Raw genomic sequence first — 18,189 nt, forward strand, 5'->3', positions numbered from 1 at the left:
CGACTGTCCCGGCCCGCGCCGCCCCTCGCCCGGGGGCGCTCCCGGAGGCTCCCCGCCTTTTGCGCTACGCCCCTTGAGGGCTTTTAGGCCGAGAAGCGCCGCTGCGAGAGCGTGTGGCGCTCCCCGCCGCGTCCCGGACAGGGCGCTCCATCCCGCTCCGTGCTCTGTCCGTGCCGCATCAAGTCCACCTTCCCGAAACCCCAGAGCCCCGGGCGCACGGGGGGCGTGGTGCCACCGAGCCCGCTCCCTGCCGCGGAGCGTGGGGTCCCACTATACAGGCGCCGGTTCCGGGGACTTGGTCCCGCTCCAGCGCCAGACCGTGCGCCCTGTCAGCGGCGTGCGCGGCCTTCACCTCGGGTCTTCGGACTAGCGGCCCGGGAAGCAGAGGGGTCGGGGGGGGGCGCCCCACCCGTCCGGCAGCCGGCGTCCCGTCACCTCGCTCCGGCGCCGAGCAGCGCCTGCGGGGCAGACCTGCCGGGCCCGCCGTCCCGCCGCGCCGCCCCTCCTCCTCCTCCTCCTCCCGCCCCGCCCCGCCCCGCCCCGCGCCGGACACCCCGCCCCGAGGAGGCGGCCCGGCGAGCGGCCGCCGAGGGAGGCCGGTGGCATGGGGGTTCCGCCACCGCCACACTCACGGTCGCCCCTAGCGAGCCCGGGCGCTGCTCAGAGTGCCGGGCACCGCGGACGTCTCCGGGGGCGCCTCGGGGCGTGACACGGTGCGGAGGGCGCGGCTCGGGTTGCGCCGCCAGGACGCGCGGCGAGCGGCAGGGGGAGCGGGCGGGTGGCAGCGCCGGGAGCTGCGGGCGGGCCAGGCCGGGCGCTCAGGGCGCACCTGGCGGCGGCGCGGCCGGGCCGGACCGCGGGAGCTGGCGCAGCGGCGGCGGTGACGGCGAGGATGTCGCAGCCGCCGCTGCTCCCTGCCTCGGCGGAGACTCGGAAGTTCACCCGGGCGCTGAGTAAGCCCGGCACGGCGGCCGAGCTGCGGCAGAGCGTGTCGGAGGTGGTGCGTGGCTCGGTGCTTCTGGTGAGTGCGGGACCGCGGACGGTGGGAGGCGGGCGGGCGGCCACCTCCTCCACGCTCCTCTAAGTCGGTCGGGCCCAGGCCGAGCTGCACGACTCTGCTGGGTCTGCAGGATTAAGCGGTGGTGGATGCTGGACGGGAGAGAGGGGAAGATCCTGGAGGGCAGTAACTTCCATATCCCCACCCCGAGTCTGGGGTCCTCTTCCCACTGTTGCCCCTTCCCTCCTGGGAAATTTCCTGGAAGTGAGGGGGTCATCTCCCTCAACTCCGTCCCCTCCCCCCGACCCCCCGCAAGTTTACCTTCCTCTGCTAAATTGGGGCTTTACACTTCCTTGCCCCCATTCCTCCCGCAGTCCCCGGCTCTTCCGGTATATTCTGGAGGGTCTTGGCACCTATGGCCTGGAGGGCTGCAGGGGAGTGGAGGTGAGGGCTTCTTTTTCCAGTCGGTAACCCGGGTGAGAGGTGGCCCTGCGCACCCTTAGGGTGGGCTGAGCTCCAGAAGGGAAGCGGTTCCGCCCCCTCCCCTTAAACCGGCTTCCTGAGGTTTGGCCTCCTCTTACAAGGGTTAGGGGGCGTGATAGAAACCCTTGGTAATTTCAGCGCTGGTGCAGATTACCAAGAAGTTTGGGGATTTGAAGCAAGTGAAACAAGCAGCCCCAAGAGTAATCTGGTCGTAACAGAACATCTTTAAAGAATGGGTCCCTGGGTGTAGGAAGATGAAGTTTTAAATCGACTTTTCTGTAGCCAGGGCTGGCCCTGCTATATTTGGAAACACAGTACACCCAGATCACTTGGAAGGTGCAGGAGAGGAGCGACTTCTGACGGCAGCATGTTTTCTGGGGCAGCTGGAAACTTTTAGCTGCTCCTTGCGTTGTTGTTGGCATTTGTTTTCTGGAAAGGGGCTTGTTTGTGGGCGGGAGATTTGTGGTGTTTGTTGGAGTGATGCAAGAAGATGGGCCTTGGAAGTGATTCTCTGCTTTGGGGTGCTGTGTGTGGGATATTGTCCTGGTGAGGGCAGGGGCCCTTAACACAGGAGCCAAGGCATCATTCTGGTGGCAGATAGATGCCCTTCCTGAGCAGACACAGGATGACATGAATGATGTTCGTGGATATTGGAGATGAGGCTTTGCTGGTTTCCATATCCAGCTTGCTTAGTTTGATTTTTCTCTCAATTGATAGCTCTGCCAACTCACCCCAGATTCCTCAAACTCCAGTCAGTCTGCCAGTAATAAACAGGGATTTTATTTTTTCTTTTCTATTGAACTTGATCATTTGATGGAAAGAGTAGAGCAGAGTTGGGAATAGACCAGAACCCGGCTTCTCCTCCAAAACCCAAACTGACTTCTCTTCCTTTGGCCCAAGGAGGACCCTGCATCTTCTTGACTTTTGCCATTGGGTGTATGTTAAGGATAAGGCCTGCAACATCTGTGATGTTTTTTCTTTTGTTACCTGAAATTCGGTTCTTTTCACCCCGGGGGCTAATGTCCTCATTAGGGATTTGAGGCAAAAGAAGAGTAAGTAAGACATGACTATACCATGATTTCCAAAGTTCTGGCAGGCCTGACCTGAAGAGGAGGTACTGGTTTAATAACCATTAGGCTGAGCATGGAAGTTCCAAAATACGCACACACTGCAACAGCTGTAGACGTGCAGCATTCCTTGAGTACCTGCCCTTCCTACTGGAGGCGGCCTACTGATAGTGATCTGGTAATGTCTATTCCCGTGTATGACACACTTCTGTCTTACCTTATGACACTTTAATAGCACATCTGTTTTCCTTAGGCACCTTCCCCATGAACAGTCAGATGCCTGGCTAGTGTCTCAGCTCTTAGTGTTGTCTGTCAGTGGTCACTTCTCTGATGAAACTGGTGATGAAACAAAACAAACAAAAAAAATTGTAGGAGAGCAGGTGTCATCCCTGGGGCATTTGAGGGGCTCCCTGGCAGAGTGGGATGTGCGTGGCAATGGTTCTGCATTGCAGAAGGAGGAATTTGAGATAGCATACAGATGCTAAAAATGACCCCTAAGACAGGTACTCTGCCACCACCTGCTTCTTCTTGCTGCTCCCCAGTGTCCGTTAGGAAACCACAGCAGATGCACCTGCCACAGAAGTTCTGGTTTGGCTTTAATCTAGGAGGATATAAGGAGGTTCCCCCTGATCCTTGTGGGAGACCGAACAGCAACCAAGCCAGGGGTTGGAATCCCATGGTCTATTCATCCATGTTTGGATGGAAGTATGGCTCTGCTCTGTCTTTGATGACTTGGGTCAATGCTAATACAATGCCTACGTTATAGTAAAAACTCAATAAATATTCTTAACTAGCTGACCAATAAAGCAGTTTTGCAGGTGGGCTAAAATTAAAAATGAATAGGGTATGAATTTAACTGGCTCTTGACATGCTTCTAGTTTTGGTGAGTGGCTGGTAGTGAGACCAGAAACAACAAAATTAAATAATTCAGTGGGTAATAAAGGGTGCCACTTAAACTTTAAAAGTGAGATGTGCTCATAAATATTTTATTGTTTGATAGCTTCATTTTTCATAGGCTCAGGTTTGTGGGACTTTAAAAATGATTTTGTACTAATTTGAAGAGCTTGAAAGTAAACATACAAAAAAAATGGAGAGAATAGTATAATGAACCCTTATAATCCATCACACAGATTCAGTAATTATCGAGATTTTACCCAACTTTGTTTTAAGTGTCGTGTGTGTGCGTGTGTGTGTGTGTGTTTGTATACGTGTGACATTGGGAATTCCAGGCCTTTTGTTCTTTTACCCCATATACCTAGTATGTGTTGTTAAAAATAGGGATATTTTGTACAGAAATACAATGCCATTATGATAAAATTAATAAATAATCTGTTGATATACTCTTCAGGTTTCCCAGATTGCTTAAAAAAATCTTTAATAGGTAGTTTGTTCTAATCAGAATTTAAATAAGGTTTGCCGACACTTTTGAATGTGGTTCGCACTTTGGCGAGGCGTAGAATTATTTGTAATAGAGAGGACACTCTCTGGGGTCAGGGGTCCTGGGTTTTAATCCTAGAGGATTAGTAGTTTAGACCATGGGCCCTGGAGTCCCATGGGCAGTCTTAGGCACATAACTTATCCTTGCTGTGCCTCAGTTTCCTCATCTGTGGAGTGGAAATAATTCTGTACTTATTTTTTTTAGGGTTAGTTGGGAAGATTAAATGAGTTCTATAGATAAAGCTCTTTGACAGTGCCTGGCACATATTCTGCCAGCTACTTAAGTTATGCTGGGCTGTCGCTTAACTTCTCTGAACTTCAAAGTTCTATATGGTTTTTAAAGATTTTAAAGATTTATTTTAAAGATTTATTTCTTTATTTTAGAGAGTGTGTGAGCAGGGGGAGGGCAGAGGGAAAGAGAGAGAGAGAGAGGCAGATTTCCCACTGAGCATGGAGGAGCCTAACATGGGTCTTGATCTCACAACCCTGAGATCATGACCTGAGCCAAAATCAAGAGTCAGATGCTTAACCCACTGAGCCACTCTGGTGCCCCAGGCTCTATTATATTAAATGAGGGGCTATACTAGATTGTTCCTAGAGTCCCTTTCCTTATCAGCATGCTTGAATTCTAAGATGCTTTTATGAGAAGGTAAAGGTACTGCTACTAATGTTCTTGACTGTAGGAAAAGTAATTTATGATTTTTTTTTTAGATTTTATTTATTTATTTGACAGAGAGAGATCACAAGACAGAGAGGCAAGCAGAGAGAGAGGGGGAAGCAGGCTCCCCACTGAGCAGAGAGCCTGATGCGGAGCTTGATCCCAGGACCCTGAGATCATGACCCGAGCCGAAGGCAGAGACTTAACCCACTGAGCCACCCAGGTGCCCCAGTAATTTATGATTTTGGGTAATTAAAGAAGTATCCCCACAATTCCAGAATTAGCTTTCCATGATTTAGAATAGTCAGGAGGGCAGCACATTCAAAATACGCAAGCTCAGAAGAAAAACTTCCCTGAACAGGGTTGAATTGTGATTGCTTTTGGAGCTCCCAAAGCATTTTACCTTGGGTCTTTCAGATTCATTAAAGATAGCATCATAATGGCCTAGATCTAACAGTATGTCACCCAAGGCCTAAAAATATCCTTTCTCTAAAAAATTTGTGTGAATATTATAACACAGGCCTTTGCATGGGTTTCCCAGCCATATGCACTTGGATGTTGATGCCTAAGTCACCTGGCTTCCGACTTCCTTGCTCATCTTAGTATGCTCAGCTTCTAACTCTCCTTCCATGCTCCTTGGAGATCCAGTGGTGTGAAATGAAATGAAACCAAGTTGGGTCACTCAGTTTCCTTTTGTGTTACTGGAGGGGAAGGGACAGAAGGTGTGCGATGATATTCTCCTGGACTACGTGCTTGGGGCCTTCGTCACCCTCCTAGGTCAGTCGGTTCAAGGTTCCAGTGTTATCTGAGGTAATGTGAGACCTAAGTGGTGGTAGTCTTTGAAATCCTTAGGAAGGTAGAACCTCATTTTGTCTGTAATTTTAAATCAGATATGTTAGTAAATTGACAACTGAACTGGCCTGAGCATCACCTCACTGTCTTTCTCCACCCTCTGGTCGAGTCCGAACAAAACAGAAATGTCCCAAAACACAGGAAGCTGGGTGGAGGCCCATCTCCAAGTAGATAATCAACAACAGGTTCTGTTTCTTTGGTTTCTGGTCCATTTGAATATTAGGAGATGGGAGGGCATTAGTAATGTCTTGAATTTGAAAAGGGAGGGAAGGAATTGTGAAATCCTGTGGATTGAGGGCCTTCTCTGTGCTAGGACTCTTTGCTGGGTGCTGAGGATGAGGAAAGTCCTCGCCTTGAGGGTTTATGATCTAAACAGGTGGACAGGTCAGTAGTTTACAAAAAAGTTGGTCACAGTATAAGGAGCACATTTAAAGGGTCAAATGGCTGGCTCCACGATAGAGGAAGAGGAGATGACAGAGAACTAGTGTCCATGGGAAAGTGTTCAGAAAAACTGAATTGGACCTGGAAGATGTGGAGATAAGGGGTACTTTTTTGTTCCAAAAAAGAATAAGAGGTGGAACTAAAGCTTAGAATGCCCAGGTAAGCCAAGAAGGAACAGAGCAGCTTGGGCAAAGAGGGATAAGTTGTAGGAGGAAGGGAAAGAAATTTTGAGAGGTACATTTCCTAATTTGGGGAACAGTTTCAGTGAGTGGCTGAGAGGACACCACAAAATAATTCTTTTTCTTTTCTTTAAAAATTTTTTTTGACAGAGGGAGAGAATGAGGGAGGAGGGACAGAGGGAGAGAATCTTAAGAAGGCTCCACACTTAGTGTAGAGCCTGACACAGGGTTTAGTCCCATGACCTTGAGATCATGACCTGAGCCAAATTCGAGAGTCAGATGCTTAACCGACTGAGCCACCCAGGCGCCCCTTCCTTGTCTCTTTGAGACCTATTTTAGGAAAGAGGTTCATAGCAGTCTGTGAATATATACTTCTTAGAGACATCTTCTCCTAAGTGTAATCTTGGGGGTAAATAATGTAATGAGTTTGTGTCATGCAGGCCCAGTGACAGGGAGAGAAAGGTCTCTGGCATGAAAAGAAAACCCCGAAATAGGCCTCAGTGTGTAAACATTTAGGGTATCATGGGAGGAGTAGTCAAACATGGTGGGTGCACACCATTCAGGAAATGCTGCTGCAAAAAACCAGTGTTTATGCTAAAACCCAGCTTTTATACTAAAATAAATTACAACTAAATGTAAGAGTTACATGTGAAATAAATAAAAGAAGCGGGGATGAATAATCATGTAAGGGTGGAGTGGGATTTTTAAAGTGTTAAAGTAAAGGGAGAAACCAGTTTGGTCTGGGGCTTAGGAAGCAAGCTGTGGCTTTGCCACTGGTGAGCTGAGGCCTCCAAGCAGGTTACTACACTGAATCCTCAGTTTGCTCTTCTGAGAGTTGGGATTATTAAACATTATTATCTTAGAGTTTTTAAAATAAAGATTAAATAAGGTCACGTATTTAAATCACTTAGTAGTTTTTAGCAAATTTCAGGTATTGATTATGTTAATAAAGGAAAAGATTGGTTATCTTGACTCAGTATATCTGGATCCAGGATTCATTGAGCACTTACTGTATCCTAGGACCTGTGTTAGGTCTTCATGCATGGGACGGTAAGTCACCACAAGGTGACACAGCTGTAAATGGAGGGTCTCTGTCTAGGACCACATGTTCCTCACCGTTCTGCTGATTGCCTTCCCATGTAAACCCTCAAACCTCTGTTCTATGTGTAACAAGTAGTACCATAAATTTGAAAGTCAATAAACTTAGAAACACTATGCACTCTATTTGTCTGTATCCATATCTCAGTCACAATATTTTAAAAAAATCTATTGAGAGTTCTTACAAATCAATTACAAAAAGAAGAACACTCCTGTAGAATAATGGGAAAGGACATTAATAGGCAATTTCTCAAAGAAAGGAGTATAATTAGCCAATAGACAGCAGACCAGAATGTTCAACCTTGCTAAAAAGTAGAGAAACATTAATTAAAACAAGATGCCATCTTTGCCTGGTAAATTTGCAAAGGTAGAAAAGGTCTTTGCAAGGATGGGTGAACCGGGCACTCCTGTTTGCAGGACTGCCCACGTCCACAACTCCAGGGACTCCATTTGCATGGCATTTCATGAGAATTGTGTCACCTGGATTTTATGACATGATGAATGGTATAATCTTTTTGCAGTTGGGCTACATATTAGAAACTTTAACATATTCTCATTCTTTGGTCCAGTGCTTGTAACTGTGGGAATTTCTCCTGAGGATTAATCTGAAATGTGCATTAAGTTCAGTTTCTGAAGTCAAACTGCCGACCGACCGTTCAGGGCAGAAAATGTAAAATACTGCACCAACTGCAAAGTATCTAAAGGTCTTGACAGTAGTCTAAATAAATTGTGGAATGTGGAGTATTTATGATGCCATTATGTTTTGTTTTCGAAGAGTAATGATGAGAAAATTCTTCCATTGCTTTGCTGGAAGGCAGGGGGCTCGTGGTTAAGTTCAGGGGCCTGGGCCTGGCTGTTTGGGTTCTGGTACCTCTTTGCTAGTAACCGCTGTGTGACCTTGGATTGTGCTTTTGCAGCCTGACTTCTGTCCTTGGTCAGGGGTGTCCTGTCCGTCCTCACCCCGTCAACTTGCTGGTCTACAGCGTTTCGGGCCGTTCCGCCGCCATCTTCCTTTTCTCTGCTTCTCCTCCATGCCCTAGTCCTCTGTCCCCTTGCTGCTCTCACCACCCGGGGCATTCCTGCAGGATCCCTTCTCCACCACTGGCTCGTGGAATTTAATCTCCCCCCTTCACCAAAAGGGAGTGCCACACCTTCTCTCTGATTTCTGAATCTTGACCTCAGTTTCCCTAGCTTAGACTTGCTTGTCCACTAACTTGCCTCACATGTGCACTTGGCTGTCCTGTGAGTCCCTTATGTTCAACATCTATGAAACTTAAATTGCCACTTTTCATCCCAAACCAGCCATCCTTTTTGTGTTCTTTTCTTTACCAATAGGCATCACTGTCATGGCCACTGACTTTGAAATCGTTCGTTCCTCCTTCCTCTCTTGATTTTCTTTTGCCTTTCTCATTCCATCATCACTGCATCCCCTATGTTCTGTTTTTGCTGCAGTCATTGTGGGCTGATGACTCCCAGAACCTCCGAGGCTCAGAGGTTCCCAGCGCTACCTCTCTGTCAAGGATGGCTGGGACGTGTTATTTCATATCCTAGCACCTGGGTTGATGGGACAGCCACCATCTTAATTGGGGTGTGCCCTTGTGGAGGGCAACAATGTGGAGACTTAGGCTTCCACACAGTCACTTTTGCTTCCGTTCCATTGACAAAAGGCACACCTAGCTCCAAGGGCAGAGAAGTACAGGTTTATCTGTGTGTCTGCAAGGAAGCTAAAATCTTTGGTGAGCCTCTGGCCGCACTCCTGACTACAAACTTCTTATCCCTTTCCCTCCGTGTCCTCTCCTGATCAGTCCCTCCTGTCTTCGTCTCTTTGCAGCCTTTCTTTAATAGAATCAAAGCCTATCCTTAAGGCTTTAATTCTGAAAACTTAACCCACCATTGCTTCCCACTGCCCTTGTAATAGGAACTTCTTCCCTTGGCCTGTAAAGGACTCTCCTTGTCACACACTTCTCGGCTGTTGCTCCCTGGCCTGGCTTTAACGGTCTCTGGATGCCGGGCTGTCTCCTACCCCAGGACCTTGGCAGAAGCTCTTACCTCTGCCTGGGATAATAATCACCTCTTGCCTCCTTCCTCATCTGCCAGGCCACTCCCCTAGGTCTTTGGAACTGTATTTACATGCCCTTGCCTCACAGAGGCCTTACCTATCCACCCAAACTGAAACAGGCCCTGCCTGTTCTCTTCCTCTGTTACGCTTAGCACAATTTATATCTTTATTTGTGTGCACCTTTGTTTAATGCCTGTTTCCCTCACTGAACTGTTTGTTCACTGCCGTTTCTCCAGTGCCTGGCCTGTAGCGGGGTCTGGCGAACAGTTTATGGGTGAATGAGTGACTACGAAGACGGCATCTTACAGTTCCGGTTGTTCATCCTTTTTTGATTCCCCATTGCCCTGAATTTCTCTCCCCTGTACCTGGTTCTATTTACTTCATTCTAGTCCAGCTCCCTCTCTCCGATTAGATTTCCTAACCCTCAATTCCATTTTGTCATTAATTTCTCATTGCCACCTCGTAATTTGGTGATATTCCCGCAGGGAAGAATGTATCACCTTGGGGCTGGCCGTGTGTTTGTTTTAGTTTAGAAAAAGCTGCTCAGGTTGTCAGTAAATCTGTATGATCTTTGCATAGTTTTTGAAGGCAGCCACGCATTTTGGTGCAAGTAAGATTCATTTCCTTTTTTAGGACCATTTGTTTTTATCAACTCTCTGGAGCTTCAGTGTGTAAAATAATACACTGGTCTAGTTCTTGTGTTAGGTATTTGGTAACTAACTCATCTGAAAACAAAATGAAATAAAACAAAAATACAAACACCATTCTGTTGAATTGTGAGTTTTGCAAACCATCAAGAAGTATGTGGATGGTGAAATTGTTTCTTTTTCTTTTTCTTTTTTTTTGAAGTTGTTCCTATTATACATCTCTGTCACTTTTTTTTTCCTTCTAGGATTCCCAGAGTCCTTATCAGTGAATAGATTGCAAGGAGACTTACTATCTGATCAGAACTCTGTAATGCCAAATGGTGTGTTTGAATCTCCCTGCCCCCTTTTTTGAATTTGGCAGGGATAAATACAATTAAGATAGTACTTGGGTGTGTCTACTTCAGGAGGCCGGCTGGCTTCCGTGCTTCTGTTGGAGACTTGTCCATTTATTTATTATAGGTTAACATTTATTGGATGTTAACTGAATTTGCTGAGTAAATCTAGGAGCAGATATAAAGAGGTATATAAAGTTTATTCCGAAACTTTTCTGTTCTTAGTTTGAGATTCACATGCTCTATTTTCATACATTTTGTCTTTTCCTTTTTTTTCTTTTTCTTTTTTTTTTTTTTAAAGATTTATTTGAGGGAGAGAGAAAGAAAAAAAGGAAGTGGGGAGGAGGGCCAGAGGGAGAATCTCCAGCAGTCTCCCTGCTGAGGACGGCGCCCTATGCAGGGCCCCATCTGAAGACCCCAAGATCGTGACCCGAGCTGAAGCCGAGTCAGACACTTAACTGACTGTTGCTACCCTGTCGCCCCTCCATACATTTTGTCTTGACAGAAAATACATGTTCTATTGTGTGGATATTGTAATGTTCTATGGAAAGATATTTACTGTGTTAAGTTAAAAAAGCGATTATAAACAGTATATACAGAATTACTCACTTTTTGAAAAAAGTATAAGCAATATTTTGTTCATGAAAAAGTTTTATGATCTTACAGATGCTATAATGAATCCTTCTCTCTTGTTTCAGAAATATGTTAAATATCAAATCTTTAGTTCCAGAACTCTAGAACATAGAAAAGATGGTGGTATAACCAAGTTTCTGGTGGTAGGGGGATTGTCCTTTCTAGGGATGGCATTGGGATGTAATGGATACGAACTTGGGTTCTGGACGTTTTTGGTCTGGAACTCCGCTGAGAAGTTTTCACCCCGAGAATGGACATTATAATAGCACTTATCTTGTAGATCTCTGTGATGATTAAGTGAGCACATGCGTATAAAGCACTTTGAATAGGGCTTGGCATGTCGTAAAAACCCAGTAAGTACAAGCTTTTGTTATTTGTGAGAGCAATCTAAAAGAATATCAAATAACTCTTTAAAAAGTGCCAATGAGGGCGCCTGGGTGGCTCAGTGGGTTAAGCCTCTGCCTTCGGCTCAGGTCATGATCTCAGGGTCCTGGGATCGAGGCCCGAATCGGGCTCTCTGCTCAGCAGGGAGTCCGCTTCTCCCTCTCTCTGCCTGCCTCTCTGCCTACTTGTGATCTCTCTCTCTCTATTTCAAATAAATAAATAAAATCTTTAAAAAAAAAAAAAGTGCCAATGAGGGAGAATTTGTAATATGGAAAAATTACAGTTGGGTGGAAAGTAAAATATGGAAATGTGTATGATCATAACTGTAGAAGAAATAGCCTGTAAGAAACATGTTGGAAGGAAATAGATGAAAAGGTAGGCGCGTATGATTTGTTCTTTATATATTCTATTTCCTAACTGTTGTACTTTTGTAAGTGGATAGTAATAATCAAGAAAAAGGAAAACAGTGAATAGGAAGAAAATTTTGGTGCTGCAAAGAAGACATTCAAATGAGGACTCTGAAAATTGTGCCTGTGTATCTTAGTGCTTCTGCAAGCGTGCGTCTTGATGTAAAATGTGCTCCTGGTGAGGTGTACATGTGCAGCTTGGTAGCAGGAATATTGTCGATGTGAGATCCCTGCATTAAATGCTTATAGAAGAGGGAGGAGGCCCATGTGAAATAGTGAAATTTGCATTTGACAGCTTTATAAAATTCTTTCAAAAAACTGCCTTGCTTGAGCCTTTGGAAAATCCAGTCAGACAGGAATATATTTTTATTTGTTTTTTTCTGATGAGGAAACTGAAGACCGGAAAATCAAATGACTCACTCAGGGTCATCTGGCTAATATTTAGAGTTTTTCCTGAAAGGATGGCAGGAATTGTCTAAATGGTGTAATTTTAAAATTTTGAGTTTTTTGGCAACTTTTTAAAAAAATTAAATTTAAGTTTTTTTTTTTTTTTTTTTTTTAAGTACTCTCTGTGCTCAACATGGGTCTTGAACTCATGACGCCAGGATGATGGGTGGCATGTTACACTGACTGAGCTAGCCAGGTACCCAGAGTTTTCGGAAACTTTTAATTTGTTAACTTGAATGATTAACTTCTCCTTTATGGAAAGTACCATAAATTCTCTGGGTTGATAGAAGTTTGTGATATGGAAATGAAATCATACTGTTTTGGAGGTGAAAGTAATCCTGAGAGGTTATCTGGTAGCAGCTTCCTAATTTTATAGATGAAGAAGATTAAGATCTACCATGGTTAAGCTATTTGTATGTTGTCATACAGCTCGTTAGTATTATAGACAAGAAAAAAATTGAGTTTACTGACTCCTGGTCCAATGTACTTTCCACTGACCACAGGAAATAATTGAGTTTATTCTGTTTACACTTACATTTCAATGAGTATCTTCACAGACCATGGTAATCAGATAATATCAGAATATGATACATCCATTTGCACCATGGATCTCCTGCTTGTGTATTTCATTAGTCCCAGGCCAGTTGGTAGGAACTGACATTCTTTTTTCTACAAGTCAAGAATGGAGTTCTACATTTCTTTTAAGGAGTTAGGAGAAAAGAGAGAAGGAATTAAAAAGCAAGAATTACAAGATTAATCTAAAAAAGATCTCAGTAGAAACTTATTGAGGAATTAAGAATTAATGTAGTAAAATAATGTTATTTAAGGGATGGAAAAAATCATGAAAATCATGATTTTATGTGTATTTTGGTTAAAATAATCATGTGGCTTGAGAAAAACCTTTCCTGGGCCTATTAACCTAAAATTCTTTACTGTAGAATAAGCTCTGTTAATCTAGGTCATTTTACCTTCCAGGCTGCGTTGCCTTAGCTAAAATAAATATTAAGCTATAAATGGCAGTTTGGTTCAAATTGTATTATTACAGAAAAGGTGCGTTTCTAAAATTGTTTAGTGAATTTATTTATTCTGTCATTCTAATATATTGTTGTTTTATTAAGTAGAAAGCAGAGTTCCTGTGGTGATAGCAGGGATGCCATAATATTTATAGTATATTAGACTCATTTATAAACTATTACACTGGATAGAATTTGCAGGATATTTAATCTTTTAGGTTAACTTTTTTTCTTCTTATAATATGTTCATTTAGCCATTTTAATTTTCTTTATTCTTTCAAGAAAAACTTCTGGATGTTATTTTTTGTCCGAGAAGATCAGTTAAAACTGCTGCTATATGATTTTTTTTTTCTTAAACTGAAGGATGTGCGTGCTTTACTGGTTCTTTGGAGGTGATTTTGTGAAAAACCAATTGATGTATCAAGTATTTAAAGGAACATAAAACTGAAAAGCACTTCAAACCGATTGGGGCAAAGATTAGTGACACAGTATTAGTTACTACATCAGGCCGATTTTAGTAAACACATTGGTGTTGAGATTTCCATAACGTGTAAGAGGTAGTGTGAGAGAAGAGGGATGGCCAGTAGGAGCAGATGTTGGTTTCGGGAACTGGGGACAGTCTTATTTTATAAATCACATATCATGGTCTGGAGTTTCCAAGCTGGAGAGGAGGAATGAAGATTATGGGCTCTGGATACCCCCCAAGTTGGGTGGTGAGGAAGGCTCCTTTGGTAGACTTATGGGGCGCTCCCTCTGAGGAAGGGAATTTCAGAATAGCCTCTAGAATTTGAGAGAATCACAGATGTCTTTTTCCATAGCTTCAGTTGTTAGAAATTGTCAAAAAGAAGCTTGGCTTCTGTCATTACAATACGGAATTTTGGGGTCTTGGAGAGCTTCTACTTGGAAGGAATCTCCAAGCCAGCCTTACTCCATAACTTCCCAGTGTGTTCCAGTGAGCATTATACTTCCTGTCTGGGGAACTAAGTCCTCTCCCTGGGACACTTACCCCTTTGTGGCCTAGCCTAGGGCCTGCCTTGTGTCACCTGTACAGCAGGGGAAGCACTAACGGGCCCACAGTGGATTTAAGCTGATGGTTTCTGATCAAATCCTTGGGTTTGGAGCCTGGCCTGGTGCAGCCATGGAGCTCATTTCCATCAGCAGCGACCTTTGAGAAGGGAGGGGCAGGGCCTGATGGAGCCCAGTCTTTTTTGCGCCAGGCTTCCCTCTGATCTTCCACATTATCAGGCTAGGAGATCTTCCCTAAAACCTCCTGAGAATTCACTGTCCTCTTGTTTATCTTTTACTCAGGATCTTAGCAGATCTTAAGGCATTTTTTGAGTTCGTAATGATGACATTAGCAGACAAAAATGCAGTGTTAAACTACACATTTTTAAAGCTTACGCTTCTGTTCAGTAGGTCCCCAGTTATTATCGGTTCATTGATTCTGTAAATGCTAAAGGATAAACCTTTGATTAAAACACAGACTTCGGGACGCCTGGGGGGCTCCGTTGGTTAAGTGTCTGCCTTCAGCTCAGGTCATGATCCCAGGATCCTGGGATGGAGTCCCACATCAGGCTCTCCGCTCAGCAGGGGTCTGCTTCTTTCTCTCTCCCTCTGCCTCTCCCCCTGCTTGAGCTCTCTCTCTTTCTCTGACATAGAGATAAATAAAACCTTACCAAAAAAAAGACAAGACATAGACTTTGTCTTCAAGGAGGGTATAATCTAAAGGGAAAGAGGACCGCAGATGAGACCCAGGCAGCTTTTGGGTTGGTGTTCCATTTTGGGAGTCCCTTGGCTGTTTGGCACCCTGAAAGGAAAGAAGAAGTTTGTGATCAGTGCAGATCAAGTTTATGGGAAGGTGCTGAAACTGAAGTCAGCTTTGTGGGAAATAGAAACATACCCCGGACTTCCACATCTAATACAGTGCTTTCATGAGACCCAGGAAACTTGAAGCTTGTTGCACATGTGCATGGCAGGCGTGGGGACAGAATGTTTCACTCATGAAGCTGTTGAGTAGGAATGGAGGAAACTCATATCAATGATAGAGAATTGTGGGTCAGGACTCAGAGGAATAGGCTACAGAGGTGGGAGGGAAGGCCTTTTGTTTTTATGGTGATGTAGCTGTTAACATTTTGCACAGTCCTAAAAGTAAGATTTTTAGCTATATACATGTGATTTACTTTGAAACCAACTAGGGAAAACAGGGCATTTAAGAGATTCATTTTTTTTGGCATCTAGAATGTGTGTCCTAGGTGCAAAGACCCCAGATATGCAGGGATTTGGGTCTTGTTTATGTTCTTATCTAACAGGTAACGTGAGATTTAATAACACTATCCTATTAGCCTTTCAAACTCACATTAAATAATAGGATAGTATATTATTGTAGTTTGTTTTCAGCTATATAGTTGAGGGTGCAGGAACTGTAAAACCCCTTCTTTCTTCAGAACTGAAAATGAAACCAATTTTTGTGGAGCTCCAGATTAAAAATAATCTGAATTGATTGTGGGAAGCGTGCATGAAAAGAAAATTCAGTTTCTTATGCAAAATCATCAGGGACTTTAGGCTCCAAGGAACACAGATTTGCATGGCACTGTTATCTGGGTTTTTACTGATTGGAAAAGGTACTGAATGTTTAAGAGGGGGTGGTTTCCGGAAGCAAGGTGACATCCTGCTGATTGCAGTTAGTCTAATGATAGCATAACTGATATGGCACTAGTCCCTGTTTCAAGTGCAAAGAAGTATCTGTTCATAAAATACTAAAATTAGTTCTTACATTAAGGTGCATGCCTTGGTTTAGGCTTGATTTTTGTTTCATTTTATCTTAATTGATTTTTTTGCTTCCTGCTATTACGGACGTGTGCGGATCATGTTAATAATCCCCAGGAAAAGAAATGAGCAAGTATTTGATTGACAGATAAATATGCATGCACATGTATATTATAGATGCTTCCACATCTGTATTTCCACGTGTATCTGAATAGATTTTTAATTTCACACATGCACCAAATTAGTTGAAATCGTTTGTTGAGTCCCCATATGTGCCGAACACTGTGCTAAGTGCACTGGGAAACCGGGATGAGTAAATCAGGTTGTATCCTATGGTGTTGACAGCCTGATAGGGGAGAAAAGATTGCAAATTTATGCACATTGAAGTAGAAGATTGTATCACTGGAAAGTCAAAAGTAAAGCCTTAAAGAGTGCTCAGGAGTTAGAGTACTTACAGTCCAGGGAATCAGAAAAAGCATAATGAAGGAGATGGCATTTTGAGCTGAAGTAGACTTGAATTATTGTAGTTAGAGGGGTCTGTATGAGTGAAGGCCCCTGGAGAGGAAATTGTGGGGTGTACCTGGGGAACAGTGAATAGTTAAAACTGGTGAAGTGTAGAGAGTTAGGGGTACGCAGATTTGGGTCATGTGGGATGGTTGGGGATGATGGGCAAGGGCCAGGTTGTGGAGTGTTGACTTTTTTCAGAGCTAGAAGATGCCAAGATTAGAGTTCTGCTCCAGGAATATGGGGACTGTGGTTGGAGCCTTGTGGGGCTGGGACATGGATGGGTGCAGAGAACTGGGGGCTTCGATACAACGTAGGAGACTTCTGCCATAATTTAGACAAGAAGTAATGAGGAGGGCATAAAATAAAGAGGTGATATGTAAAAAGTATTTTAGGGTAAAGTGGATGGATATTTGAACCTGAATAGATTAGGTTACTTATTTATTTAGTAAATATTTACCAGTAATCTTTTGCACCACACCACAGTGAGCTTCCTCTTCCCTGGCTTGGTGAGATTGTGAAGCTGAAGGTATTAACTATAGCCTTAGGTTTCAGCCCTTAGGAGACCAAGAAGGTGTTGATGCAGAAATCTGAGAACACACCCCTGTTTCACAGGCCTTGAGGGGAGCTTGAATTTATCTGGTCTCCTGCTTTCAGATAAACCATTGCAGACAGATGAGAATCTCCTCTCCCATTATAAACCACCACCAGAGAAAAGGATTAGCAGTGAGCTGTTAGTGGCCTTCATTTTTTAGAGAGTGTTTAGGAGAGAGCAGACAGCTTTAAAAAACATCTATCTACCTAGTCTTCTTTAAAAGACTCTGTCATGATCAGTGCGTGCTAACCGTGAGGCCCCGGCCAGCTGTCTTCTCTGCCACTGTCTGTAAAGCTGACATTCAGACTTTGTATCAGTTTTCTGGAATGACCTTCTCTCTCTCCCCTTTTAAGGGAAGAATTAAAGAAGCCTTTAAAAATGGTAGATTCATAATTACTTTGAGTCAAAATAGGTAGTTAATTTTATTAACTTTTTGTGCACATTTCTATAGTTGTTTTAGGTCAGAGAAAATAAACATGACTCTTTTGTAAAACAGGACCCCAGTTCAGTTTTGGATGTGAATTTCTCTAGCATTTCCAAATACAAAGTCACTGCATGGATTGATAAATTATAGATGGAAAAGAGTTCTCAGTTTTCCTCTTGGATTTCTTTACTTCCTATGACCCTAGGTCTCTCTTCTTTGAAATTCCATCTTCCTTTGATATCCAAATACTGTTATTGTTACCTGGTTATTAATCATATGGTGATTGGCAATAATAACAACTGTTTTTTTTTCTCTCTTTTACCGTTTTCCCATTCAGCTTCCCCTTGCAGTCATCCCCTAGGAGAATGAGTAGCTGATGTTTTCTTCTGTCCACTTTCACAGAGTTTATCTGCTGTATTTCAGTGACTCATTCCCATGTCTTTATTTCTAGCCTTGACCAAGAGATTTGTGAGGGTCAAGAGGAAGCCCGTTGGTGAAGGGATATGATAAAAGAAAAAGGAGCAGGGTAAATGAGTATCCCCGCCCCCCCCCCCCCCCCCCCCCCCATGGAAGAAGATCTTCAGGTCTCAGTGGGAGGCTTCAGAATAGAGAAGCTTAGGAGGAAGGAAAGATGTGGAGGTGTTGGACCTCGGTTTTTTACTGTAAGGTGGTGTGACTTGATGTGAGATCCATGGACAGGGGTTTGTCTGTGAGCTGTTTATAACTGACCTATAAGGAGATACATACAGAAAATGAAAGTAAGAGT

The 18,189-nt window shown here is 44.0% G+C and overlaps 1 protein-coding gene across 5 annotated transcripts in view; it reads left to right on the forward strand.

Annotated features, from left to right (window-relative positions):
* Positions 1 to 557: 557 nt before the first annotated feature.
* Positions 558 to 18,189, forward strand: part of DOCK9 (dedicator of cytokinesis 9) — a 274,885-nt gene continuing 257,253 nt past the window's right edge. For 4 of the 5 annotated variants that reach the window (XM_032314508.1, XM_032314517.1, XM_032314515.1 and 1 more), the window contains exon 1: positions 893 to 1,021. In XM_032314508.1, the coding sequence (XP_032170399.1) occupies positions 893 to 1,021 (129 nt within the window). Of the gene's footprint in view, positions 1,022 to 18,189 lie in introns of all 5 variants that reach the window. The other variant, XM_032314499.1, reaches the window with a different exon arrangement.

This window comes from Mustela erminea, chromosome 15, assembly GCF_009829155.1.
Source record: "Mustela erminea isolate mMusErm1 chromosome 15, mMusErm1.Pri, whole genome shotgun sequence".
NCBI classification, from domain to species: Eukaryota; Metazoa; Chordata; class Mammalia; order Carnivora; family Mustelidae; genus Mustela; species Mustela erminea.